The sequence below is a fragment of the Neovison vison genome, chromosome 8 (genome assembly GCF_020171115.1).
Source record: "Neovison vison isolate M4711 chromosome 8, ASM_NN_V1, whole genome shotgun sequence".
NCBI classification, from domain to species: domain Eukaryota; kingdom Metazoa; phylum Chordata; class Mammalia; order Carnivora; family Mustelidae; genus Neogale; species Neogale vison.
Genome location: NC_058098.1, coordinates 622,918 through 648,226, shown reverse-complemented (window position 1 = coordinate 648,226; position 25,309 = coordinate 622,918). Strand labels below are relative to the sequence as shown.

Here is a 25,309-nt window from a genome sequence, read left to right as displayed (position 1 = left end):
CGTGCCGGCCCAGGCCACGATGTGGTGGAACCCCGGCCCCACCAGCCGGACACAGGACACCCCGCGCTGAGTCCATGGAGACGGAAGGCAGGCTAGCGGTGGCCGGGGACGGGGCACGAAGGGGCAGCCGCGGGGGACGATGGCACGACACGGGAAATGTGTACGTTATCCACACACTTTCACACGGTGGCTTCTCTGTTATGGGACTTTTGCCCTCGACGAGGGGATTTGGGTACTGCAATTTCGCCAAATTCTTATCTTCCAGAAATGTTTTGGTTATCATAGCTCCTTTGTCTTCTCACATTAATTTTGGGATCCGCTCGCCTAGAGCTTCAGAAATCTTGCTGGAGTCATTATTGGCGCAATTAGGTCTAGACATCAATTTTCAGGGAATGGATGTCCTCACTGTCTGGTCTCCGTTTACTTCCCTTCTTCGGTCTCCCTCCTTAGCGTTTTACTTTTGACGCACGCGTCTTGCTGGGTTCATGCCCGGGTGCTTCATGGGCAGAGGGTACCTATCATAAATGGTATTTTTTGAAATGTCCATTTCCAGTCGTGAATCTCCAGCGTGCGGGGAGACCACCGGCCCACAGCTCAGCACGTTTCCTCCGCCAGCTTTCTCACGGGCTCCCGGCGGATGGACCGTAGTGCTGGCCGCGGACAGGGATGGCTTCGTTTCCCATTGCCAATCCCTATGTCTTTTGCTTCTTTTCCTTGTCTTATCGTACCGGCTACGACTTCCAGCAGGTGCGGAATGACTGCAGCCAGAGTGCACGTGCTCGCCTGGTCCCCGGTCCCGGAGGAAGGAGGCGGTCTTTGCCCAGCGCGCAGAATGCTGGGCGAGCTCGCCGTCAGCTCTATCTCGACGCTGTGTGTTGGGTCGAGGACCTGCTTGTCCGTTTCTCACTTGCAGAGTCGTTACCGTGAATGTGCCGGGTTTGGCCAAAGTTCCTTCGCCGTCCTTTGACACAAGTGCCCACAACCGCGCGCGGGCTCACCGTGACGGGAGCTGCTGGAAAGCCTTCACCCACTCTGCCGGCGTCTGGGCAGCTCAGCAACGTGTTTGCTGCGCGTCTCCGCAGCGTTGAGCTTTTCCTGTGCTTTCATGCCAAGGATTTTATCCTGAAGTTCAGTGTTTGTGATGAATAAACTCTTTTCAGCGTGCTGTGTGCCATGGGTTGAACTTCAGAGCAGTAAAATGGTTGTTTCTGGTAGTTCTGTCCGGCTTTATAGTTGCATTTTGGGCAGAATGTTTGCTGACCTCCTCACTCCCTCATGCTGGGAATCCGTAATATCTTTTAGTATTCGATTCTCTCTTTCATCAGATATATTCAATAAATGTCTACGGCATGACAGATTCTTTCTTGGCCATGGGGAACACGACAGATACAGTCTCTGTTCCCACAGGCTGGCCCAGCCAACTAGGAAACAAATTCGGTATCTGCAGCGGTGGAAAGCACCGGTAACGAAGCTCGTGTGTACCTTCGGCTGAGCCCCTGCTCTGTGCTCGGACCTGGTCTGCGCATTTACATGAAGCATCTTAACCTCGACGTAGCCCGTGAACCAGGCTCTGCCTGGCCGCTGCCCCCAGGACATCGTCTGGCCACGCGAAGGCCCCCACGTAGTAAGCGCTCACCAAATAGCAGTCAGGAGCTTTATTTTCCTCTGCAGATGGTGACGTCACCTACAGAGGCGGGTGCTGGGGAAGGCGGCAGCTGCTGCCCCTCAGGAAGGAGACTTCTGACCCTGCAGGTGGGGGGGCAGGACTGGTATGCCCCAGGCTCCTGGCTTAGTAAATGCAGTTTTTATGTTGACGCTGGAAAGAAAAGTCACCTCCTTTCCCATTCTCTGTCCTTGAAGATGCTGGGGAGGCTGCGGATATGGTACCTTGTGTGGGGCCGGCCCCGCGGGTTGCGCAGCCCAGAGATGTGCTCCTGGAAGGAAGGGCTCGCCTGGCCGGGGGTGGCCGGCCCACAGCCCTCGCAGCCCACCCCTTCGGGGCTCGGCCACAGAGCAGCCTTACCCCGCACTCCCTCCCCTGGGGAACTGCTCTGGCTCTGAGTGACAGGAGCCAAAGGCCCTCCCAGCTGAGCCTGAGAGGTCACCCCTGGGGTGCCCTCTTGCTCCAAGGCTCCCCAGGGGCCCAACCGCCCACCTCCAGCTCCCTCCCAAAAACACACACTGTGCGTCTCAGTCTCCGTCTGCCTGCTCCTGAGACCCTGGCCTGGGATACTTCCCCACGAGGAGCCCCAGATGGGAGAAGGCCACAGCCAGGCTGAGGCCAGGTGCCTTGCCTGCCCAGGCTGCCAGAAATGGCCTACCGCAGGGGACCCTCGGCGCGGCCTGGGCTCTGCTTAGTGCCACAGCTGGCACATGTCTGCATCGAGCGGAGGCGGGGATGGGGCCGGGTGGGGGGAGTGTGTCGTGTGGCCTGAGCAGGCTGAGGAGGGAGAGAGCCAGTGTGAACGGAACCAAGCTCCATCCCGCGCCAAACGCCTCAACGCCTCCACGTGGTTGTAGGACAGGTTCTCAAATGTGGAAGAGGGAGAAAACCTCAGGACGTCACAGCCCCAGACGAGAGCGGCCTGGCCGGCCGCGGATTCCTCCGCATCTCTGCTGTGAGCCTCCGAAGCTGCGGCCGGGATGGGGCTCCGGAGGAGGGTGTCAGGACCCCAACCGCCAGGCCCCTCCACACTTCTCCCTGAGCCCTCCACGCCCAGGGGCCCAGGCCTTCTCTGGCCCGAGGAACTCTGGGGCCTGGGTCCCCTGGGGGGCAGATGCTGCGGCATCAGGGCTCTCCCGGGGACCGAGCTCTGCTGGTGAGCCCAGCGCAAGGAGAAGCTTTGAGACCACGGGGCAGCCCTGCGTGGGCTGCAAGGAGTGGGGGCTGCGCGGTGTGCCCGCCCTGGGGAGTCCCTGGGACGTCTCCCTACCTGGAGGCAGGACAGAGGTTCAACCCTCCCACACACACCTAGAGCCCAGCGTGCCAGGGATCTGGGGGCCAGGGCCCCTGTATCTGCCAGCCCCACGGCTGCCACAGCACCTGCTCCACCTCCGGAGACTGAGCCGGGGGCGGCCCGGCTGCCCACCCGCCCACCTCTACGTACACGGGCCTTGCACTGCCTGGCACATGGTGGGCTTCCCATCAGCTCCGGATGAACAGAGAGATACGTCCCAGCCAGGAAGCCCAACAGCAAGGCCAGATCGGCCTCCAGCCCCCGGCCCCCAGCCCCTTGCCTCAGAAGCCCTGGCAGCCCTCAGCTGGCCCCACCCTTCGGCAGCCCCAAGTCCCAGCTGTCCTCCCGCTCCCCACCCCCGGGGAGCATTCTTCGACCCACCCAGGCCCCCAGGGACGACATCAGCCCCCACTGAGCCCCCACCCCCAAGCTGTGCCCCTTGTAACCACCATGCCTGGATTCAGAGCAGGCACCCCACTGCCTCAGAGACTGTGATCTGGCCGCAAGCCCAAGCCCCCTTCCTGGCCCTGTGAGCTGTCCAAGGCCCTGGTGGCCCTCAAGCTGACCTTTCAAGCTTTGGGCCCGGAAACCACCGTCCTGTAGGAGGCACGGGGAAGACACACCACAAGGCACCCACACACTCAGCCAGGGACCGTGGGGACAAGGGAGTCTAGGGAAGGGGCAGAGCCCCATGGCTGAGGGTCCTTCAGAGAGGAACAAGCCTGGTTCTTATTTTTTTTTCTTTTTTTAAGATTTTATTTATTTATTTATTCATTCACTATTATCTGCTATTTATTTATTTATTTATTTATTAGAGAGAAAGCGTGAAAGAGAGAGAGCGTGAGAGGGGGAGGGTCAGAGGGAGAAGCAGACCCCCCCGCTGAGCAGGGAGCCCGACGCAGGACTCGATCCTGGGACTCCAGGATCATGACCTGAGCCAAAGGCGGTTGCTTAACCAACTGAACCACCAGGATCCCAGGGTCCCAGCAAGCCTGGTTCTTACCAGAATGTTCCTCCCTTCTGGGGTCAGCGGCACTGACCCATCTGCCTTCAAGTGACCTCAGCGGCCCCAGCAGGCCCGGCTACCTCTCCCGGCTCAGGCCCTGCCACTGCACGCCCCCATCCCAGGCGCTACTGGCTTCCCTGCTTGTCCTTCCCCTCATCTCCACCTGCCTCGGACCCCTGCTGCCTTGTCTCACCAAGTGGGGGCCCTGACCTCTGGACCGGCCCTTCTGCTGCAAGGGGCTCCTGGCTGTCGGCTGAGCCACGTACCGAGTGTCACAACACGCAAGGCCTGAGTCAGGGCCAGCCCCGTCCTCCCGGCGGCACGAGAGCCCCTCCCCACATCTCACTCTGTCACCCCTCTCCAGCATCCCTGCCTGACTCTCTGTTCCTTACTGGGCAGTGAAGGCAGGGGCTGTTGGCCTCAGTTTCCCCCACAGTTTTGTGAACCCAGACACCAAATCCCATCACGATTTAAGCCCACCGGGGGCTGCCCCTCGATCGGGGATGGGGCCCAGAGGCTGCCAGCACACAGTCCTGCTTCTCAGGAGAGACACGGGCACCGGGCAAGCCCGCTGGGTGTATGCTGCCCGGGGGCGGGGGGCAGGGGGCTCTGCCGGCCACTTCAGGCTAGCATGTGGTCAGGGACTGGCTCCAGAGCTGAGACCAGAGGAGGGAGGCTGCTGTCACCCAGTGGGCGGCTCCAGGGGCCATGAGCAGAGATGGCTGCGTCCCAGCATGGCCCTGGAGAGCCAGGAACACCATGGTGTGGCTTTGGTGCACTCGAACCACCACCAGACTCTAGGCTGGGTGAGTGCAAGGGTGAGGCAGGGATGGCAGATGTCCCTCAAGAGTTAAATTCGGGGCGCCTGGGTGGCTCAGTGGGTTAAGCCGCTGCCTTCGGCTCAGGTCATGATCTCAGGGTCCTGGGATCGAGCCCCGCATCGGGCTCTCTGCTCAGCGGGGAGCCTGCTTCCCTCTCTCTCTCTCTCTCTCTGCCTGCCTCTCCGTCTACTTGTGATCTCTCTCTGTCAAATAAATAAATAAAATCTTTAAAAAAATTAAAAAAAGAATTAAATCCGATTTGCACTAAAGTCACACCTAGTTCATGATCCCGAATTAGCCCCCTGAAGGGGGCCAGGAAGCCACCCCAGAGGTGCTGAGAGTCAATAAGAGGGGAAGGTCCCCAGGCGTGAAGCAGGCTTTGGGGAAGCGGCAGAATGTGAGCCAGCTGGCAGGTGCCTGTGGCCATCCTGACCAGTCAGGTTGTCCCCCTCGTGTGTGAGATCCCCCTGACCCTGGTGAGAACCCCGCAATGGGGACTGGCCCACCGGGAAGAGATGAAGGAGGCGGAGACAGAGCTCCCCTTCGGGGGCCCTAGACCACAGTGCGGCCCAAGCCAAGTCCCGGGCGGGAAGTCTACAGTCCCAACCCTCACCCAGCCCTATGAAGGGTCCTATCCAGGGACTGCCAGGCCCTCCCCTCCCAAGGCCTTGACGTCCCTTCTGCTGAGTGAGAAGTTGGAGTGGGGCCAACTTCTGGAGGGATCCTTGAGGGGGGGTCTGAAGACGGGAAGGGCCCGCAGGAAAAGGCCTTCTCCCAGAAGGCCCCGCAGACTTCTCAACACCCGCCCAGTCAGGGAAGAGACCCCCCCCCCAACCAGGGCCTAGAGTACAGAGGGAGGCTGGGGCTTGGGGCCTGTGAGAAGGGACTGAGGGGCTGGGGGGAGGGCTGATCTCCACCCAGAGAAGGAAGTCCTCCTCCTGATCTGCAGACCAGGTGTGGCAAGGCCCCACACGCTTCAGGGTTGCCCCGAATAGGGGGCAGCTTTTGACCACCACCTGTTCAAATAAGCCTCCCTCTGTGCCCCTGCTGCCCTCCCGCTCCTGCCCTCTCTTGCAGCCTGGGCCTGGCCGGGAGCAGGGAGGCTGAAGCTGGAGGCCGGAGTTCCCCCCCACCCCCCACCCCCCAACTGTGGGGAGGGGACACCTGCTTTGAAGTCCGGAAGGGAAGCAGGGCTCCACACACTCACACAGTAGCTTCTGGCTGCAGCCCAGTGCCCACGGCTGGGGCGAGGGTACGCTGCTGGGGGCCCACAGACCAGAGGCCCCAGTCTGTCCTGGATGAGAGTGGGACAGGCTCCATCCCCAAGCGAGGAGGCAGAGCTGAGGGACACTGCAGAGGCTGGACCTACCGGGCCAGGGTCCAGCGCCCCCACAGCCTCCAAAGGGCTGGAGAGGTTGAGACCGGGTGGACCACCTACAGTCCCGGAGAGGGAAGGAGCCTCGTTCTGGGACAGGAGAGGGGGCGGGATAAGCCCTGCTCCAGGACCTGGGAGGAGGGTCATTTAATCACCCCAATCCCAGGCCAGGCTGCCCCAGCTTGGACTGATGCCGTGGCGCAGCCCCCACCAGGGCGGGCGCAGGAGAACGGTTCGAGACCCGGCCTCGCGGAGGCGGGAGGCAGGAGGCGGGGGTGGGGGGGCGGTCTTGCATGGGCTGGGCGGGGTCCGGATGGGGGCAGGGCCTGACCGAGCTGTGGGCGGGGGCCGGGGCGGGGCGGGGCCTGGTCGGGCGGGGGCTGCGGTCTGGCCAGGAGGGGGCGGGGCCTGCTCGGGCGGGGGCGGGGGCCTGGCCAGGAGGGGGCGGGGCCTGGCCGGAGCCGGGGTGTCCCCGCCCCCCGTGACGCGAGCGCGGCGCCGCGATCCAAGCCGGCGCGTCCGCGCGTGCGCACCCCGCGCGCTTCGGTCGCGGAGCGGCCCTCGGCGGTCTCTTCTGCAAATGGGCTCCGTGGCCTAGTGTCCCCGTCCCCGCCACCTGTGGTCGCGCGCCGAGACCCGCGAGGGGTCGCCGCCGAGGTGAGGCCCCTGGCGGCGCGCGAGTGGGGTCGTGCGGCCCGAGGGGGCGGCGGGACGGCCGCGGCTGGCGGGACCCACCGACGGGCGGACGGAAGGCCGGACGGCCCGGGGCGCGGGGTGGGGGCGGTCGCGCGGGCGGGACCGGCGCCTCCCGGAGCCCCAGGCCCGCGGCCCCGCGCACAAAGCGCCTTTGTTGCGGCCGGAGCGGGCCGCTTGGCGCCGCCCGGAACCCGCGCCGCCGCCGGGGCTGGCGCTCCGGGAACCGCCCCCGCGGGTCCGTGTGGCCCGCGGCCCTGACCCCGGCGTCCGGATGGGGGCGGGTCGGCCCGAGGGGGGAACGCCCTTCGCGAGGGGCGGCGGGTGACCGGAGGGGCGCCCCGACCCCCGCGTGCGCAGGTTTCCACCAGCCCACAGGCGCCGGCATGGCGGCCATCCCCTCCAGCGGCTCGCTCGTGGCCACCCACGACTACTACCGGCGTGAGTAAGCCCCTCGTCCTCTGCCTTACAGGCCTCCTCTGGGAGCGGGGAGGGCTGCGAGGGACCTGTGGCTCTGCCTGGGTGCTGCCAGCCTAGCCGGCGCTTGGTGGACAGGGCAGGGGTCGCGGTGCCCTGCGGAGCTGACCGGGGCCTCTCTCCTCCAGGCCGCCTGGGCTCCACGTCCAGTAACAGCTCCTGCGGAAGCGCGGAGTGCGCTGGGGACGCCATCCCTCACCCCCCCGGTGAGTGCAGGTCCGCTCCCCCGGGCGGCACCATCTCCCGGGACCCCACCAGGAGTGGGCAGCAGGAGCACGGCTCCACTCTGTTCCTCTCAGGTCTCCCCAAGGCCGACCCGGGCCACTGGTGGGCAAGCTTCTTCTTCGGGAAGTCCACCGTCCCGTTCATGGCTACAGTGTTGGAGTCCCCAGAACGGTGAGAACACGTTCCCGGGGGCCAGCACGGGAGATGAGGGCAGGTGGAAGTCGCCTCTGATCACAAGCTCTCCCCCAGCTCGGAACCTCCCCAGGCCTCCAGCGGCACCATCACCAGCGACTCAGCTCTGGAAGCCGTGAGGAAGCAGCCTGGTGGCCGGCCTGGCAAAGCCAACGTGGGGCCGCCATCCTGAGGGCCAAGGTCGCGCTCCGGCAGGTGCTGCGCTCATCAGAGCCCCTCCCCCCCTCCCCCCCTTCCCATAGGCCAGGCCGGCTGCTGTAGGCAGAAGCAGTCGGGTTGTTTTATATCAAAATAGCAAAACACCAAAAAGGAAGTTGAGAGAGTCCCACTCTTCACTGTCCAAGCCACACGCAAACCTTCCACACGCCCTGGAACCCTGTGCCTCGCACCAAGTGGAAAATAAACTTCCCAGCAGCCAGTAGCCCTGATGGTGTGTGTGAGCTGCGTGCCCTGGGAGCCCTTCCCTACCTCACTTCTCGGCAGGGCGGGAAGTTGGTCTGGCCCAGGTTCACACAGGCAAGATGCTTCGGCAAGTGCAGAGTGTGGACGGGGAGGGGTCCCCCAGAGCCTGGGGGAACAGGCAGTTCTGGGTGCGGAGAGAAGCCTCCAGGGCAGCCGCTGAGGTTCAGGTCCTCAGACTTGGCCCCTGCCACTGGGTTCTGGAGCCCCCAGCGAGGGACCTAGTGCCCCCCCCCCTTGACACGAGGACCAAGGCCGTCCCAGCTGGTGTGGAGCAGCCCACGGGGCCATGCTGTCTCCAGGTGCCTTCCTAGAACGGCTCTGCCTCTTCCAGCCCGTTGTAGGACACATTCTGGTCAGGACGCGTGCCACCCCCCGCCCATGGACCAGAAATTAACACCGAGTGGTAAGGGGTGTGGGGGCATTCCAGAGGGACCGTCTCGTCATAGGTAACCCAGCTCTGGACAGACCAAGCAGGGATCTGGGGAGGCTGTGGTTGTGCCATTCTCCACCCACCTCCTTGGGCATGCTTGGTGGGCTGACAGTGTCCACACTCGCTTAGTGGCCAGCAGGGCTTGGCGCAGTCTGGTGGTTAGGAGAAGGGCTTAGTATGAGGTCAGGGGAGCCCGGCTCCCCTCCTGCCCGTCTTTCCCGGGGTGTGCTGTAAACAGCTGTGCAGGTCCAGTCCGAGGCATCAGCAGAACTCGTGGGCCTTGGGGCTGCAGCCACCGTCCTGTCTGCCCCGGTTGTGTCCAGGCAGGAGGATGGGTGGGGGAGGTCCACCTTCCCACCTCTCCAGATGGACCCGGCGTATGGAGAGGTGCCCCAGCGTCTAGCCGGAGCAGTAGCCAGCTGTCCCGGTGTCCCGATGAGTCCCTCAGAGCTCGTGTGGGCAGCCGCTGGTAGCCATGGCCGCAGGCAGGAGACAGCAGTGCCCCACCAGCAAACAGCCCATCTTCACGGAGTGCCGGGAAGTCCGTGTTTCCCCCAAGTCAGGAGATGGGCACGGGCCGGGTGGCATAGGGTGAGCCTAGCCAAAGCCCAGATCCCTCCCACGCACCGCCTGCGGAGGGCCAGACTGAGGGGGGGGGAATGGGGGGCTTTAGTTTAGGACCAGCAACAGCACCACTCCCTTTAGAAAGGTCGTCAGGCTTCTGGAGAGTTCGAGTTGGAGTTGACCGTGGCGGGCCCTGGCACTTGGCAGGAGCTGGTGTCCCAGGAGCAGACAGGAGGACGGGCAGCCTCCGCTCCCCGGCTGCAGAGGGCAGGCTTCCCCTGTCCCAGGAGACGGCGGGCCAGTGTCCAGCCCAGTTCTGGAACTGCCGGCACCTTCAGTGGGCCCATCCTCCCCACGGGAGGTCCAGGACGGCACTAGGCCCGTCTTCACGGGACCTGGCCTGGTGGCCTTCCGCGGCGGCGACAGCGAGGCTGTCCCCCTCAGAGCGGGTTCTCGTACGTGCTGACACTGGAGAGCTTCTCCCGTATGGCTTGGAAGCAGGGCCGGTGCTTGGGGTCCCTGTACCAGCATGAGAGCATTAGCTTGTGTGCGGCGGCGGCCGGGCACTCCGGGGGGCAGGGCATGCGGTAGCCTGACTCCATCCTCTGGAAGGCCTCATGGCTGGACGTGCCTGTGGCGGGACGGCCAGAGGGGCTGCAGGGGCTGGAAGCTGGTGCCCAGCGAGCCTCTCCTCGCCCCGGGACACCACACTGCCCTCTGCCCCCTCCCAGGAAACTCTGGGCTGAGCTCTTGCCTGCTGCCCCCCTGCACACGGATGCCCCCGGAGTGCCACCCCTGGGAGGCCGGCTGTGCAGGTGCCAAGTCAGGCGATGGCACCCTCCCGCCCTGTCCGCCGTCGGGGACGCTGTCGGGGGCTCAGTACCTGCATAGGGTATCGGACCCTGACTGAAAGTCTCCTGAAGGAGAATCCCGAAGGACCAGACATCTGTGTGCCCATATGAGCACATGCTCAGTCTGTGACTGCCATGGTGGCCCCCGGGGCATGCTAGCTGCTTCACACAGCTGCCCCCAGCTCCCCAGACACACTTGGACAGCGCCGGGGAATCGCTCAGCCTGCCTTCCCAGCTACCACGGAGTGCTGAGGGAATTGCCTTTCTAGAAGCAACCAGCTCACGATGAGGAAGGAACTGCAGCATCAGGACAGCCCCCCGGGAGCAAAGGGCCCCAGACGCCTGCTCTCGGGGCCCCTGAGCAGAGGGCACCAGGAACAGCCAGAGAAGCCGTCGAGCCCGTGTGACCCCGGTCTGCTCCAGGAGCGAGCTGGTGACTTCGGGGCTTTCAAGAACTTGCAAACCGCTCCGAGGGGGCGTGTGATGACTGTGAGACCCCCATTAAGTGTCAAAAATGTGATTGTGAAAAAGAAAATGTGATTGTGACTGAGACACTGAAGTGTGCACACGGGGACTTGGGTCTAACCGCGTGGAGGGAGTGGGGACCTACCTGGAGGGTCTGATGGAGACAGAACGCTCAGGACATCATTCTGTCCACTCCTGTCTTCTGTGTGCGGGGCGGGGTGGGGGGAAGATGTCTCCCCTGAGTGCCCAAGGCTCCCCAGCCACTGCCCCCGTCACACGGGTTGAGGCAAGTCGCCCAAATCCGTGAGCACAGGCACACCCACCTCCCCAGCCACCCCTGCCCATGTGCAGCCTCCCTTTCGTCCTGCAGCCCCTGTGAGGGCGGACACCTCCCTTCCAGCCTTGGAGCCCTCTGGAAGCCTCCACTCCCCACTGCGGCACAGCTTGGCCCCGGAGCCCTGTACCTCGCCCTCCGGCGTCCCCGAGGCTGAAGGCAGGCAAGCCCTGGACACCCCAGCTCCAGGCACAGAGGACACCCTGCACCCCCGCCTCCCACCCTGGGCCCTACCTGGATGAACCTGGCTAGCCCAAAGTCACCCACTTTGCAGACGTTGTGGGCGCCCACAAGGATGTTCCTGGGGGCCAGGTCCCGGGGACGTAGTTCTGTGACTGCACGTAGCACATGCCCTCGGCCACCCGGGAGGCAATGTCCACCAGCTCTGAGACGGGCAGGGACTTCTCGGAGTCTGCGGGGCAGGGGAGCGCGGTCAGAGGGACTCTGCGTGCCACCGGGCTCAGGCGCCAGGCTGGGCCAGACGGCAGCTGCCTGATGTCACACTGGACCAGGGGACCCGTCTCTGCCCTTCCAGGAGGCGGTTAGGGTTAGAGCCGGAGTGCAGGCGGCACACTGCCTCGGCCCCACGCCCTGTTTCCTTTCTGGGAACCCGCACCAAGGCCGTAGGAGCTCCGCGAAGCATTGTCTCAGAGCAGTTCCACACAGGTAACTCGCGAAACAGGCATCGCTGGTGGACCTGGTCGCGGGCCAGCGGGCGCACCGTCCTGAAGGACCTCTGATGGCGGGGACCCAGCGGCAGTGGTCAGACTTTCCGTGAGAGACGTTCGGTTCCGTGTTCCAAACATGACTGGGTAAAAATCGCCCGGGCCCACGCTTTGTGCAGCCCACGCTTCTCGCCCCAGGGCCGCTCCAACACGTAGAACCCCCGCTGACTGCAGTGGTCACGTTTGTTTTGGGAGGTAAGCGAACAGGTTCTGTGACCAGGGTCTGTGAGTCCATGAGATCCTCCATGTGTGTGCAGAGCGTGTGTAGGAGGGGTGTGCACGCGTGTGTAAGTGCTCACACACATCCGGACATGGTGGGAAGGGCCAGCGCCTTCCAGGAAGCTGCGGCGGGGCAGGCCTCAGGGACCTGTGGCTGAAGGAATTAGGGCTGTTCTTGTCTTACTTGTACTTCTCTGTGTTTTCTCCAGTTCCTACAATGAATCGGTGGTGCGTTTTCACAAGATACTTTAAATCCTTTCTCAAGCAGGGCCCGTGGACAAAGGCACCAGAGCTCCCCGGTAGCCTGTGCCTGGTACGGGGCAATGTGGGTTTTTCCCCCTTTGTGCAACTTTCCCACGCCCTCCAAAAGCATGGGTCCCTTGGATCCCAGGAAAGGCGCCCCAAGTGTGGCCCAGCAGGCCGGCTCACCCCGCAGCAGCTCCAGCAGGCTCCCTTTGGCCAAGAGCTCCGGGACGATGTACACGGGGTCCCCCACAGATGCCACGGCACACAGCGCCAGGATGTGCTTGTGCTGAAGCTTCTTCATGGCCTGGATCTCCGCCTGGAAGGTGTGCTGGTGCAGGAGGTTGTCTGCGGGGTCAGGCAGCCTCGGTGAGTGCAGTCCCAGGCCCAGCCCGCCCACCCCCCCGCTGGGGGCCACGGGAAGGGGACGCTGGGCCCACCCGTGCGCTCAACACACGCTGGACAGCATGAGTGTGACACTTGCCCAAGCCCGATGCGAGGCAGAGCACCCCCAAGTGTGTCCCCATGAGCCCCTGATTTCTGAAGGGGGGTGTCCAGACCCCTGATGGGTTTAAAAGAGATTTGAGATGAATCTTCAAATTTCTAGTGGTCTATTTCTTTTACTGGTTTTTCATTTACCTTAAGAATTTAAAATTCTTATGGTAATGTCTCGGTGAAAACCTAGACATTGAAAGGAAAATGCCGCGGGAAGCTGTTGTAGACGCCACACTGTGCACCCCGGGCGGGCATGTAGCACGCGGGACCCCACCCCCTGAGCAAGGCCAGGAGGGCCTGCTGGGTCCTTGGAGGGGGCCCACTCACCTCGAGCGATTACCTTAATGGCCACTCGGACCCGGTCCTTCCAGACCCCGTTGAAGACCTCCCCGAAGCACCCAGAGCCCAGCTTCCTGCAGAGCCTCGTGCGGTCTCTGCCAGTCCGCCCAGTGCGGCGGGGGGTCGGGCTCGGGCTCCAGAGACAGGCGAGGGTGCGGGACACCCAGCCCACCCTTCAGGAATTCCCCCACTCTGACCCCACGACGGGCGGCCTCTGCTCTCTCCTCTGATGCAGGAAACCTCTTGCTGAGGTCCCAGGGTCCAGCACGCGGCCGGGCTTTCCAGAGGCCACCCCACCCCGGCCACCCTCTGCCATGTGCTGCAGACGCCCTCACCGCCCCCGCAGGGACGAGCCTCTGTGCGGCTCAAGGGCGTTGTTGATGCTGTGATGTCAGCCACACAGACAGACCTCCGGGCCAGAGGGATGCAGGACCAGGCAGGAGCATAGCAGACCCTTCCCTGTCCCAGGCACGAGCCCAGCCCCTGAGGAAGGCCGGTCCCAGCTCAGGCCCCAGCCCAGGCCACCTGCTCCCACGCCCGCATCTGTAGGACCACAGCGTCAGGACAGCGAGAGTCCCTGCAGCCAGGTCTCCCCGAGGCCCCTTGAGCCAGCGAGCACCCCGGGACCCACACCCACCCTATGTGACGGGGAGGAGCGGGAGCACGGTGGGGAGCAAGGAGGGATGCGGCGGGCAGCTCTACCTTCCGGCAGGGCACAGTCAGCGGCAGCCCGTGGGACAGGCTCTGGCCTTTGTGTTGCCCCAGGAGCTCCGCCAGGCTGGGGTAGGACGCGGCCTCGCTGCCGTGCAGCCGGCCGGCGCGACGCCAGACCCCGTAATGCCTCACGGCCTGCCTGTGCCGCACTGCAGGGGTGAGGGGGGAAGCCCCTGGGCTGGGGTGCTCAGACAGCTGCTCCGGAGCCAGCCATCCTGCCCCGAGGCATGTCCTGCCCCTCGGCACAGCTCCCAGGGAAGCGGGACCCAGGGACAAGCCAACCCCTGGAGGGAAGGCCAGGGTGGGGCCGTGCCAGGCAGCGGGAGGGGGCCGGGCCAGGGGCCAGGAGGTCAAGTGCAGGTGGGGCCGCAGACAGGGAAAAGGTGCAGGAGGCCATACCTGAGAGAGCGTAGTCGGCGCCCGGCTTCTTGCTGACCCTGACCAGGAAGGCCACCACCCACTGCCCTCAGTTTGCAGGCAATGCTGCGCTTCCAAGCGGGAGATGGGCCCAAAGAGCCACCTGGGGACGGGGCCGGTCCTAAGCCTGCGCTGACCTTCAGCCCATGCCCTCTGACCCACGTCCACTCACCCTGCCCACCCTGAATCCCAGCCGCCCTCACCTGCCCCCAACCCTGACCCACAGCTCCCCTCTGATACGGTCCCTGGCCAGAGGCCACTTCATTGCCCATCAGAGACCCCAAATGTCCCAGGTGGCCAGTGTGGACACCAGGAAAGGCCTCAGTGACCCAGGAGGGGTGCAGGTGCCAGCCACCACCCTGCCCAGCGTGTTCCCTGAGTGTAGGGTCAGAGCCACTCCTGTCCCAGAAACACACCTCCCATGCCATGAGTGGGACCACCTTGTCCTGTGACCCGGGCACAGACACTCTGCTCTAGAATCTTGGGAACTGGGGTTCGGCGTCTGAGTGGCAAGGCTCTACACGTGCACACTTACGCACGTGCTCCCACACACCAGCGCCACGGCTCAGATAAGCCTGGACAGCACGGTGGGACTGCCGGCTGCTCTGCCCTTGGTCCCTGCTCCCTCAGGCATTGCTGCCACAGGAACCCCTCACCCTCCCTGGGGCCCCATGAGGGTCACGCCCCTCCCTGGCCAACTTAGCATATCTTGAATCTCATTTGCTCATTCCTGCAAGCACCCTGCCTCCTTCCTGCTTTTCAAAGGGACTAGGTTCTCGGGACCTCAGGGCCTTTGCACCAGCCATGCTCTGCATGTTCCCTGTCCCGGACCCCGCCTTCTGAAACCATGCTGTCTGTGACGACACCGCTTGTCTCCCCACACGCATTTGCCACGTTACTCCTCCAGAGCTTGGGGTCACAGGGGCGCAGGCGGGCAGCGGAGGTCCTGCCGACCCTCCTGGCCCAGAGCTCAGGTGACTGCGCACATGCTCACGCCAGGCTGCCCTCTGTGGTCGAGCCTCCAGGCGCCTCCTTGCAGGGATGGGACAGCCTGCAGCCTACGCCACACAGGCGTGTCGCAATGACCCTCCTGCTTCCTGCTTCATGCCTCTGGTTTCGGCTGTTTGGAAGGTGAGTGATGCTTCGCTCCCCAAAAGGCCCAGTCCCTGCCTGGGCCTGCCACACAGACCCCCTCCCTGTCGGCCACCCAGAAGCCCCCTGGGGGCCCTTCCTTCCCCTCTGGGTCATCACAAATTGACTTTGGCGGAGCCCGGGGCGGGGGCCACACGCCTCTGCAGCTCTGTATCCTGTCATCCTGCTGGAGCCCGGTCAGCTCTCAGGGGACCAGGGTGGTGGGGTCCAGCCCCAGCCAGGGGGCACGGGGAGGCGGGGTCACGGGCCCCCTGTCCTCACTGGCCTCCTGGAGGCCGGCCCAGCGCCCCGCCCCTCCCCAGCGCCCAGCCGCAGTGGCACAAAGCTCCATCTGGAGGGCTGCCCTGCCCTGAGCTCTTGAGGGGCTGCAGGGAGCCGGGGGTCACCTTGAGGGGACTCACAAGGGCCACGGGGACACTCACAGCTCAGACTCTACCGTCTCCTTCTCGGCCAGGTCGTTGTGGGGCACGTAGCCCTCGGTCAGCGGCCTGCCCTCCGCATCCAGCGGCGTGGCCCGCCACTCCTCCTCCTTCCCGGCCACGTGGAACAGATCCCCCGCCCGGAAGGTCAGGTTCTCATCCCTCCGGGCCTCGAAGGCCCAGAGGCCCACATCCTGGGGGCCCAGGGGAGCCTGGCCCCAGGACGCCACGGCAGGACTGGCCTCCCGGCCTCCTGGCCTCACAGCCGGTTCCTGAGCCGCCCACAGCACCCCTTGTGGCTGGGAGCCGTGGGCCGGTGGGGTGGACCCTGACAGGTGGTCCCCACCCAGCCGAGGAGCAGGCCCAAGTCTGGTGAGGAGAGGCCCTGCCAGGCCAGCCACACCTGCCCCTGCCAGGACTCCCTCCCTGGGCTGCCCCAACTCCCAGGGCTCCCCCCGACCCTCCGACCTGCTGAGGCCAGCGCCACGTGGGAACTGCTCCCGCCCACCTGCTCCAGGATGTGGGCCTGCCACGTGGGGGAGGAGACGACTGAGTAACCCGGCAGACAGGGCCCTCCTGGGGTCCGCTGTAGCGGTGGGGACTCAGGGATGAGTGGAACCGAGGTGGGGGGAGACGAGGGATGGAGGCCTGTGGGTAAGTCACCCCTGCCCACCACTCCGGAGCCTCTGGGCCGGCGCGCGACGGAAGGCCAGCGAGCTCACAGGGTCGTGGCTGGAGGCCCAGGGGGCTGCTGCCTTCCCCTCCGTACCCTGGAGGCTCTCAGCCACGGTCGTGACCACCAACCACTGAGGGGAGCCGGGGTGGCCACACCCGTCCTAGATGTTGGCCTCCAGGGGGGCGGTAAAGGGCAGGCAGGTGCTGGGGATAGGGAGCCCACACGGGGGCTGGGGGCTGGGGGCTGGGGGCTGGGGGACAGCAGGGGCCACAGCAGAGAAGATAGAGAGGGCTCAGGGTGAGCGCCTTCGGTCCTGGCCGCCCGTCTGAGGGGCCGTGGGGACTCTGGCCCGTGACGGGAGCTCCAGGAGGACGCAGACCAGCGGAACCCTGTGCCAAGCCTGACATAAGCAGCACTGACTCCGTTTGGAGATCCAGAGGAACGTGTATTAGAGCAAGCGATCACCCGGGGGGCCGCTTTCATTGCCCACGAGGGTGGGAAAGGGGCCAGGGAGCAAAGCATGGGGCAGGCGGGGGGCGGGGGCTCCGAGCGCCCGGGCTGGTGTCCAACCCTCACTGCGGGGCAGCGTGCTCCCGTCACCCCTCAGACCAGTCGTGAGCTCGTGCGCGGGACCTTGGTGTGTCTGTCCGGGCAGGCGTCCAGGGCTCTGCCAGGGCAACACAGGGAAGCGGGACAGAAAGGCCCCCGCCCCTCCTGCAGGCCCAGGCCCCATACCTGTTGGGCCTGCGGCTGACAGACAAGCCAGGAGTGCAGCACGGACCGCTGCGAGCACCGCCACTGGCCCCGAGCCCGGCACACGCCTCCTCCCAGGGCAGGAGGGTTTGGTCCAGGCTGCTGGCCAAACCCTCCTGCTCCCGCCAGCCCCGCCCACGCTGGCACCCGAGGCTCAGCCCTGCCCCAGGCTGGTCTGGCCTCAAGGGGCTCGTGCCCGCCTCCTCCCTCTGTGTCCCCCTCACCGTGGTGATCTCGGCACCCTCTCCTTCTCCTCCCGGAAGCCCCCCACCACTCCAGCCCTGCACGGGCTCTGTGTCCACCGCGGAGTCCCAGCTCCCCCCAGCACCAGCCCCTGGGCAGGGCCGGTGTCCGTGGGGCTAATGGGCTTCACAGTGCAGAGCTGACCCTAAACGGTGCATAGGGGCCTGTTCCCTCCAGGGGACAAGAAGCTTGGCATGCCTCTGCCCTTCCAACCCACAAGCCTTCCAGGGGCACAGCTGCCACCAGGGGGTCACAGGACGGTCGGGGATGAGGACCCTGAACACACACCACAGCTGCCTGGTCCCCGTGCCCCTCGGGTCCCTCTCGTGGTGACTGGAGCTGGCGGGTGAGCGAGGACAGACATGTCCCACCCGGCTCCTCGTTCAGTGCCGCCAACGGTGGCTTGAAATCAGCCCGAGCAGGAGCAGGCGTGTTGACCGAGCACCGCGGGATCCAGCTCCCCCGCTCTGACCCCGGGGCCAGCACGCGGGACCCAGCACCCCTGACCTTTGCCCCACCCCCAGAGAAGGACCTCGAGTCTCTCAGCCCCAGGAATGACCATGCAGCCTGCCCTGCCCGGGGCCTGACCCAGGCTCCCCCAATTTCAATCCCAGCCCCAGGCAGATGGAGTGGGCCGCTTGGTCCCGCAGGGGTCCTGCTCCCTGAGGTATCAGAGTCCCCTGGGGCGGGGCCCTGGGCCACACGGGGGCCAGCTCTGCTTCCAGGGACCAGCTGGTAGACCTCCCCATCCGCTGCTGTTCCGAGTCTGGGCGCCGAGGCCCATGCACGATGCCGGTCGGAGTCCGTCGCCGCACGTTTTCTGAGCACTCGGGTCTGCACGCAGCCAGCAGGTTTGCCCAGCCTGTGCCGTGTCGGCCCCGTGCCGCCTCGGCCTGGGAGCCCAGCGTCGGCCATGGGGGAACTTTGCCAAAAACTGGGGAGCCTCTGGCTGTTGGCCCCAGGAGGAGTCGGGCTGCTGGGGCAGCAGGGGTGGGCAGGGGGCCGTGGCCCAGGCTCAGGTCTTCTCTGTCCAGCAAATCTGCACGGCCGGACAACATTCCGGCGCCACTCGACTGCTGTGCTGAGACCTCCCCTCACCAGGGGCACCAGGTCCCGTGGAGCAGAGGACACCGGCCCTCCCCTCTGAGGGGACATCTTCCCCACACACGTGTGCCAGTCCATGCGTCTGTCAGGGTGTGAGGACCGCAGCCAGAGGCCGCTCCAGGCCGCCAGCGCCCCTGGATGTGTTGACGGCCAGCATTGTCCTGGGGGGACACGCCAGGCAGGGAGGCGTGGCCCCAGCCCCTGTGTCCAGTGTCCCCGGTCACGTGTGGGCAGGGCCGAGGCGCCTGTGGGCGGCACTCAGCTTCTCCTGCAGCGCAGCGAAGGCCGGCCGCTCCTCAGGGCTGCCCCTCCAGCACTCCAGCATGAGCGTGTAGACCTCGGCAGGGCAGGGCGCCGGGCGTGGCAGCCGGTACCCTCGCATGACCTGCTGCAGCGTCTCGTGGTTGCTCAGCCCTGCAGAGGGGCCACAAGAGGGGCTGGGCAGGGCTGCCTTGCCGCTGCGCAGGGTCGCAGTGCACACCTCCCCCCAGCTCCTGGCCGGACCTGGCCCAGCAGGTGGCCTGGAGGTGTGGTGCCCCTTCTGGAATCGGGGACTCCCCGGTGCCTCCTCCCTCAGATTACATAGGCCTTGTTGAGGCCTTGCCTCCTCCCTCAGGCTCCCTTGCCGCCCACCTTCATAGGGACACTGGCCGTAGGTGAAAACCTCATAGAGCAGAACTCCGAAGGACCAGACGTCCGACTTCTGAGAGTAGATGCGGTAGTTGGCCGCCTCGGGCGCCGTCCACTTGACGGGGATCTTGGAGCTGCTGCTCGGGGAGTAGATGTCGTCCTGGGTGTGGGGAGACCAGGCGCAGATGAGCCGAGCGGCTCCCTCCCCTCTGAGCCACGGCGGGGTTGGGGGCCCCAGCCCGAACCGACCTTGAGCAGCCGGGCCAGGCCAAAGTCAGCCACCTTGCATGCCAGGTCGTCACCGACGAGCACATTCCTGGCTGCCAGGTCACGGTGTACAATGCGTCGACCCTCCAGGTAGCTCATGCCCTCGGCCACCTGGCAGGCAAAGCTCAGCAGGAGAGGCAGGCCCAGGACCCGTCCCTCGGGGCCTGTGGGGCAAGGTGGACGGTCAGGGGGGCAGGGTCTGTACTGTCACCTCCTCCCATGCCTCAGTGTCCTCACCCCCAGCCCAGGCCACGCGGCGGGAGGCGGCCATGCCGTGCGGTGACTGCTCCTGGGCCCCCAGAGAGACCAGAGCCGGGGAGGGGCACAGGAATGGGGATGGGGACATCGATGCACCCGAGCCTGCTCTCGACTCCACCCGGAGCACAAGGCTCTGACTGCGCCCCGGGGCCTGAACCCACTGGCCAGAGCCCGCCACACCCCTCTGAGCCTCGGACAGTCAAGCCCGGTGCAGCCTCGAAGGGTCACGGTTGTGCATGGAAATCTGGGCCCCCCGGACAGTCACCAGCGGGGGGCAGGGAAGCAGCCACTCACTGCCCAGGAAGGCCTGCAGGCTGCCCTTGCGCATGAGCTCTGTGACGATGTACACGGGCCGGCCGGCCGAGCACACGGCGTGCAGCTGGATGAGACGCTCGTGCCTCAGGCTCTTGAGGGTCTGGATCTCCTTGCTGAGGTCCGCGAGCTTCATGTAGGCTGCGGGAGAGGGCACGGCTCCGGGACCCACCCACACCACCCTGTGGCTGCCCCAGCGCTCCAGGGGTCCGAGGGCAGGGCGGGCAGGGGCCAGCAGGCCTCACCCACCTGACTTGATGACCTTGACTGCCACTGGTGTGGAGCCAAGCCACAGGCCTTCCCACACCTCCCCGAAGTAGCCTTCACCCAGCTTCCTCCGCAGGGCAAACTCGGAGCGAGGCCGCTCCCACTCGTCCTGCTGCGGGGGCTTCTGAGGGGGCGGGGGACACTCCGAGCCTCTGCCTGCTGCTCCCTGGAAAGGGGGGGCCGGTGTCTCCCAGAGCGCCAGGCCTCCAGCCCCTCTGCCTGGTCGAGGCCGGGGCAGCCAGGTGTGGACCTCCTGAAGCCTGGCCCTAAGTGGCACCTTTGCTGGGGGTGGACAGCCACCCACGCATAGTCATTCCGGCCCCGGCCAGGCTATCATTAGCAACCGGAGCAGCCGGATTGCTGCCTGGCCCCCGGCAGGACGGCTGGGCCCTGAGAGCCAAGCCAGGGCCCACGGCCCAGCGAGCGTCTCCTCCTACAGCTTCTGCCTGGGGCCTGCGGCTGCTGCGAGCACCCTCTCAGACGCCTCCCTAAGCTTGTCCCCAGCCCTCCCGGCCCCTCTGCAGAGCTGGGTCTGGGACTGGGGGACTCTCCAAGTCCCATCCCACCCCAGCCCCGGAAGTCCCCAGAGGTGGAGATGCTGCACCATTGAGGGCAAACCCAACCCCAGACAGGGCCCTGGCCGAAGTGTGGAGGTGCGGCCGGGGCTCCCAGTGCCCTCAGGCCTTTTCGGAGCCCCCCAGCCACGCTCCTGGGCCTGCTGCCTGGCTCACAGCCCCGGACGTGTGCTGGCCAGTTGGGCGGGAGGTGCTGCCGGGGCCTGGCCCACCTGGGGCACGCAGGGCTGCAGCAGCGGGCTCTGGGTCAGCTTCCAGTTGGCCTTGTAGTAGGCGAGCAGCTCCTCCAGGCTGGGGAAGAGCCGGCCCTTCTGCAGGTAGAGACCGTCGGCCGCCGTGGAGATGCGGTAGTGGTGGACTTTGGCCTGTGCCCGGACTGGGAGTGGACACAGGTGAGGGCCGCGTCTCGGCCGCCGCGGCCCCAGACCCTCCCAGTACCCTGGCCGGATAAGCAGCACAACCTTCCCTGGGCCAGGCTCAGGTCAGGCCTCGGCGCCTCACAGGAAAGTGGGGAGTGTGGGCAGCTGCAAGCTGGGGGGCAGTGAGGGGGGTGCAGGGCGGGCACTCGGGGACACTCAGCGCGTGGATGAGTCCGGGAGTGAGCACGTGAGAGGGAGGGTGAGTGAGGAGAGAGCCCCGCCGGGGGATGGGCAGGGGAGGGAAGGGGGAGGGGGCCTGCGCGTGAGCCTGCCGGTGGGCAGACTGGCAGGGGAAGGCCGCGAGGTGCCCAGGCCGGACGTGGGGCCGGCAGAGCCTGGGGAGCACTGACCCCGAGGTCAGCGTGGGGGCAGAGGCGCGAGCAGCTGTCCGGTACCTGAGAGCGAATAGTCCCCACGGCTGCTCTCGCTGGGCCGGACAAGGAAGGCGCCCGGGGCGCTGGCCGGGGACAGGAGCAGCTGCTGGGCGTGGGCGCGGCTCATGCTGCCGAAGTACCAGCTGCCGAGGGCGGGTGCGGCGGTCACCACCGGGCCTGGCCGGACGGACCCCTGCCCCCATGATGCTCAGAGGCCCCGATGCCTGAGCCCAGGGCAGAGGTCCCGGTCCCAGGTCTGCACCTGCCCCAGCCCTCGGTGCCCCCACCTCTGGATCCATCAGGAGGCCCTCTTGGACTAACACAGAGCTCCCACTGCCACCGACGGTGACCTGAGTCAGGTGAGACCATCTGTCCACACACCTCAGCCCCGGAGTGCCCGCTAACCCTGCTCCCAGAAGGACCCAACCCCAGCCAGGGGCTGACCTGCCAAGCTCAAGACTGCTGAGCCCCTACTGGAGGGGGGGGTTCCACTGGAAGCCTGGGGTCCCCTAGCCTGCAGAGAGGTGGACCATGGGGCCAACAGAAGCTTGGCCAGGAAGGCCCTGGGGGAGGCAGCTGTGCCAGGCTGGGCAGGGACTCTGGGGAGGCTGGAGGAGGCTCAGAGCATCCCATGTCTGCCGCGAACGGGCCCTGCCTGGTGCAGGCCAGCCCGAGCCCCTGGCCCTCCGCATCTGCAGAGACATGCTCCCTCTCTGAGCACACAAGCAGCAGGGGCTCCCAGGGGCTCCTCAGTCTGAGGGAGTTCCCCGAGTCCAGGAGCCCACACAACTGCGCATGGACAAGGACAGGGGAGAGCCTGCTGGGCCCCGGCTGACACCCGCCTGGGCTGTGGCCACCCAAGTCACTCCACAGGCATCTCCCCGGCTCCACGTTCTTAGCAGGAGAGCGGGACAGCTCCTGGCCCCAGCCCATCTCCTGTGTCTGCTTCCCAAGGTCCAGGGAGGGGAACCCCACCACGCCTGAGTCAGCTTCCCAGCCTGGAACCTCCTACTTCCTGCAGATTCTGGGGACCCTGGGGCAGGAGGCCTGCTCCCTAAGGGAGAGCCTCAACCACTCGGGGAACAGCCCTGTGCGCATGGCCCTTGTCACCTCTAAAGTGGGGGAAACCCCGGGCTCGGAGGGCCAGCGGGCTAGCTCTGACCCCTCGGCTGCCGGACAAGCACTTAGTCCAGAGGACCTAAAGCATGACTCAGAGTGAGTCAACACAGAGGGGAGGCCCTGAAAAGACGGGGCTGGGTGGATGGGGCTGCCAGAGCCTGGGGGGAGGCCGCGGACTGGCAGGGGGGGGACCGAGATGCACCTGCTCCTCGCAAAGAGGCCCGCGCGCCCCATGAAGAGCTGCAGGGAGGGGCTGGGAACCAACGTGGCCAGAGCCAACCCTGGGGCTGGGCTGAGGGGCTGCCCAGAGGGTAGAGCTGGAGACTGAAGAGGGGGCAGCGGCAGACAGGCAGAGGCCCCCGCAACACCAGAAGGGAAGACCGGCAAGCATGGCAGAGAACACAGGGTCACGGACACAGGGTCACGGGTCCCCAAGACCAGAGCTGGTCGAGCAGCAGGCTTGTGGAAAGCTGACGAACTCGTTTCAAGACACACTGATTAGGAGCAAGAGGTACAGCTCCCTGAGGCCCCGGGCTCCACCTGCCAAGGGCCCCTGCAGCCAGGCGCTGCCCTCTGACGCCCAGCAGCCAGCAGAGCTCCCAGGGGCAGGGCCACCGAGGCCCTTCACAGGACAGCAGGGCTGCAGGCGCACAGAGATCCAGAAGTGCCCTCATCCCCAGCCCTCCCCCAGAGCCCAGGGCCAGGGATGTTCTGGGGAGTCTCTCCCTGGGGTGGGGCAGCAGCCAGGACGACACTGGGGAAGCCTCACTAGCAGGGTTGATGGTCCTCCCCTGCCGGGCCGGTCTGGCCCTGAGGACAGATGGCCAGGTGTCTAGGGCTAATGACACGGCCAGCGTGGCCCTTTCATCCCCGGCCCAGGCAAACAGTCATTAGCACTTCCTCCGGGCACCACCCTTTTGGACCCTCCCCGAGAGCCGCTCCTGGGATCTGTCCTCCACCGGAGGAGGGCTCTGGGCCCCTCCCTATCAGAATGGCTGCCTGGTCCCTCCCACCCTTCCCAGCAGGCTGGGCCAGGGGCTAGGGTCCGGAGTCCGCTCAGAAGGGGCCTTCCTGGGCGCCTGGGTGGCTCAGTGGGTTAAGCCGCTGCCTTCGGCTCAGGTCATGATCTCAGGGTCCTGGGATCGAGTCCCGCATCGGGCTCTGCTCAGCAGGGAGCCTGCTTCCCTCTCTCTCTCTCTCTGCCTGCCTTTCTGTCTACTTGTGATTTCTGTCTGTCAAATAAATAAATAAAATCTTTAAAAAAAAAAAAAAAAAGAAGGGGCCTTCCTGTCCAGGCATTCCCATGCCACGTGCAAACCCCCAGGAGGCTGTGGGAGAGCTGAGGGGCTCTGTCTCCAGGGACAGGGCCCAGGGGGAGACGGCTCACAGCTGTGCCAGGAGGCCACCCTGTCCTGCAGACCCTGAGCCTGGGCTGAGAGGTCATCTCCTCCCAGGCCCCGTGAGAGAGCCTCTACTCTCTGCCTCCCCTCCGTAATTGCAGAGTGGGTGAGCGAACAGCCAGCTTCCGTCCAGCCAGCCCAGCCTGTGGACTGCCTAGGCCCTCGGGCCTTTGGGCATGTCGGGGGGAATGGCTGAGCACCCCCTACCTGCATCTCTCTCGAAACAAGCCTATTCGGGAGCAGTTGCAAAGGCCAGGCCACGTGTGCCCCATACCTCGCTGCGGGCCCGGTGCAGCAGGGAGAGATCCGGGTGAATGTGGACCAGGGAGGGGGCAGACCAGCTCTCCCCTCGGACTCAGCGCATCAGCCGCTGTACCCATTGGTCACCCCCTCCTCCCTCACAGCGTCTGGACAGCCTCTCTTATGTCCTCATCAGGAGCCCCCGGCTCACCGGACCATACCCCCGAGGGCCCGCCATGCTGCATGACCAGCCGGCGGACGCACCACAGACCCTGACTGCTCTGCTGGACTCATTCCCTCTTAGCCGTACTGGGACACAGTCCCTGGCGTCTGTCCCCCACCCCTGTGTGTTTGCCCACCGCTGCGTGGCAAGGCCTGGAGGGTCCCGGCCCCAGGAGGGAGGGATGGATGGAGGGAAGGAAAGCAGGACGGCCCCTGCACATGCGATCCTGGGACTCCGTCCTGCCCTTTTCCCTGACTGCCGGGGCAAGTGATACTCACGGGTGGTCTGAGAGCGTCTCCGGGGTGGCCCTGGCCAGGTGGGTGATGGGTACCAGCCCGGTACTGGGCGGGCCGGAGAGCCTGCGGGCAAAGATGTAGTCGCCGTCCTCTCTGAGGGCGCAGAGCCTGTCCCCGCGGCTGACGCTCAGCTCGGCCGAGCACCGCGCGGTGAAGTCATAGAGCGCCCTGAAGAGCTGTGGGGGTGCCGGGGGGCTGCAGGGCTCTGTGGCATGGGGCTCTGGTTCAGCGCTGGCCACAGGGTCGGGGAGCCCCGGGACGCCGTCGTCCGGCGAGGCCACCGGCCAGATCTTGTCCCAGAAGAAGGACAGGAAGGTCAGCCGCCTCCTGAGGAAGGGCTCCATGCTCCCGGGGCCACCCCAGCGGAGCCCAGGGTCGCGCAGGGGAGGGGCCGCAGCGGCGGGAAAGCGGACCAACAGAAACCAGAAGGGCCGACGGCCGCCGAGGTCCCGAGCCTCACGGCTGGCGTCCCTGGTGGCGCCGAGAGTGGGGACAGGTCACTCCAGAGAACCCTCCAACAAGGCGCGCGCAACCCTGCTTCCCGCCCGCCTCCTGGGCTGGGGTTCAGACCAGGTGGG

General features: G+C 65.7%; 3 protein-coding genes across 4 annotated transcripts; 1 reads left to right on the top strand and 2 right to left on the bottom strand.

The window, feature by feature from the left end:
* Positions 1-6,676: 6,676 nt before the first annotated feature.
* On the top strand, positions 6,677-8,167 carry PPDPF (pancreatic progenitor cell differentiation and proliferation factor). 2 transcript variants are annotated; one of them, XM_044262664.1, is made up of 5 exons: positions 6,679-6,816; positions 7,213-7,293; positions 7,458-7,535; positions 7,629-7,725; positions 7,804-8,167. In XM_044262664.1, exons 2-5 carry the CDS (start codon positions 7,239-7,241, stop codon positions 7,916-7,918), a joined length of 345 nt encoding a protein of 114 aa, XP_044118599.1. In that variant the 5' UTR covers positions 6,679-6,816; positions 7,213-7,238; the 3' UTR covers positions 7,919-8,167. The 2 variants fall into 2 exon arrangements, with proteins under 2 accessions (XP_044118597.1, XP_044118599.1); XM_044262662.1 differs by having other exon boundaries at positions 6,677-6,816; positions 7,458-7,725.
* Positions 8,168-9,642: 1,475 nt separating this feature from the next.
* PTK6 (protein tyrosine kinase 6) lies at positions 9,643-18,305 on the bottom strand. Its single transcript, XM_044262569.1, is given in 13 exon segments — positions 9,643-9,833; positions 10,086-10,148; positions 10,960-11,172; positions 11,175-11,264; positions 12,226-12,387; positions 12,862-12,956; positions 12,958-13,007; positions 13,576-13,736; positions 13,987-14,043; positions 14,046-14,107; positions 15,579-15,828; positions 16,044-16,101; positions 17,952-18,305. Coding segments are annotated over 13 exon segments (1,806 nt in total).
* A 266-nt stretch (positions 18,306-18,571) lies between these two features.
* SRMS (src-related kinase lacking C-terminal regulatory tyrosine and N-terminal myristylation sites) lies at positions 18,572-25,075 on the bottom strand. Its single transcript, XM_044262267.1, has 8 exons — positions 24,714-25,075; positions 21,475-21,596; positions 20,873-21,036; positions 20,068-20,251; positions 19,801-19,959; positions 19,231-19,412; positions 18,985-19,141; positions 18,572-18,765 (listed from the first exon to the last, which is right to left on the bottom strand). Exons 1-8 carry the CDS (start codon positions 25,073-25,075, stop codon positions 18,572-18,574), a joined length of 1,524 nt encoding a protein of 507 aa, XP_044118202.1.
* Positions 25,076-25,309: the final 234 nt, after the last annotated feature.

Coding starts and splice junctions, on each gene's coding strand:
- PPDPF (XM_044262662.1), top strand. CDS start 7,239: ATGGCGGCCATCCCCTCCAGCGGCTCGCTCGTGGCCACCCACGACTAC. Junction 7,294..7,457: donor CACCCACGACTACTACCGGC/GTGAGTAAGCCC, acceptor TCTCTCCTCCAG/GCCGCCTGGGCTCCACGTCC. Junction 7,726..7,803: donor GTGTTGGAGTCCCCAGAACG/GTGAGAACACGT, acceptor GCTCTCCCCCAG/CTCGGAACCTCCCCAGGCCT.
- SRMS (XM_044262267.1), bottom strand. CDS start 25,075: ATGGAGCCCTTCCTCAGGAGGCGGCTGACCTTCCTGTCCTTCTTCTGG. Junction 19,960..20,067: donor AGTCAAGGTCATCAAGTCAG/GTGGGTGAGGCC, acceptor CCTCTCCCGCAG/CCTACATGAAGCTCGCGGAC. Junction 19,142..19,230: donor GCCTGGCCCGGCTGCTCAAG/GTCGGTTCGGGC, acceptor CCCCACACCCAG/GACGACATCTACTCCCCGAG.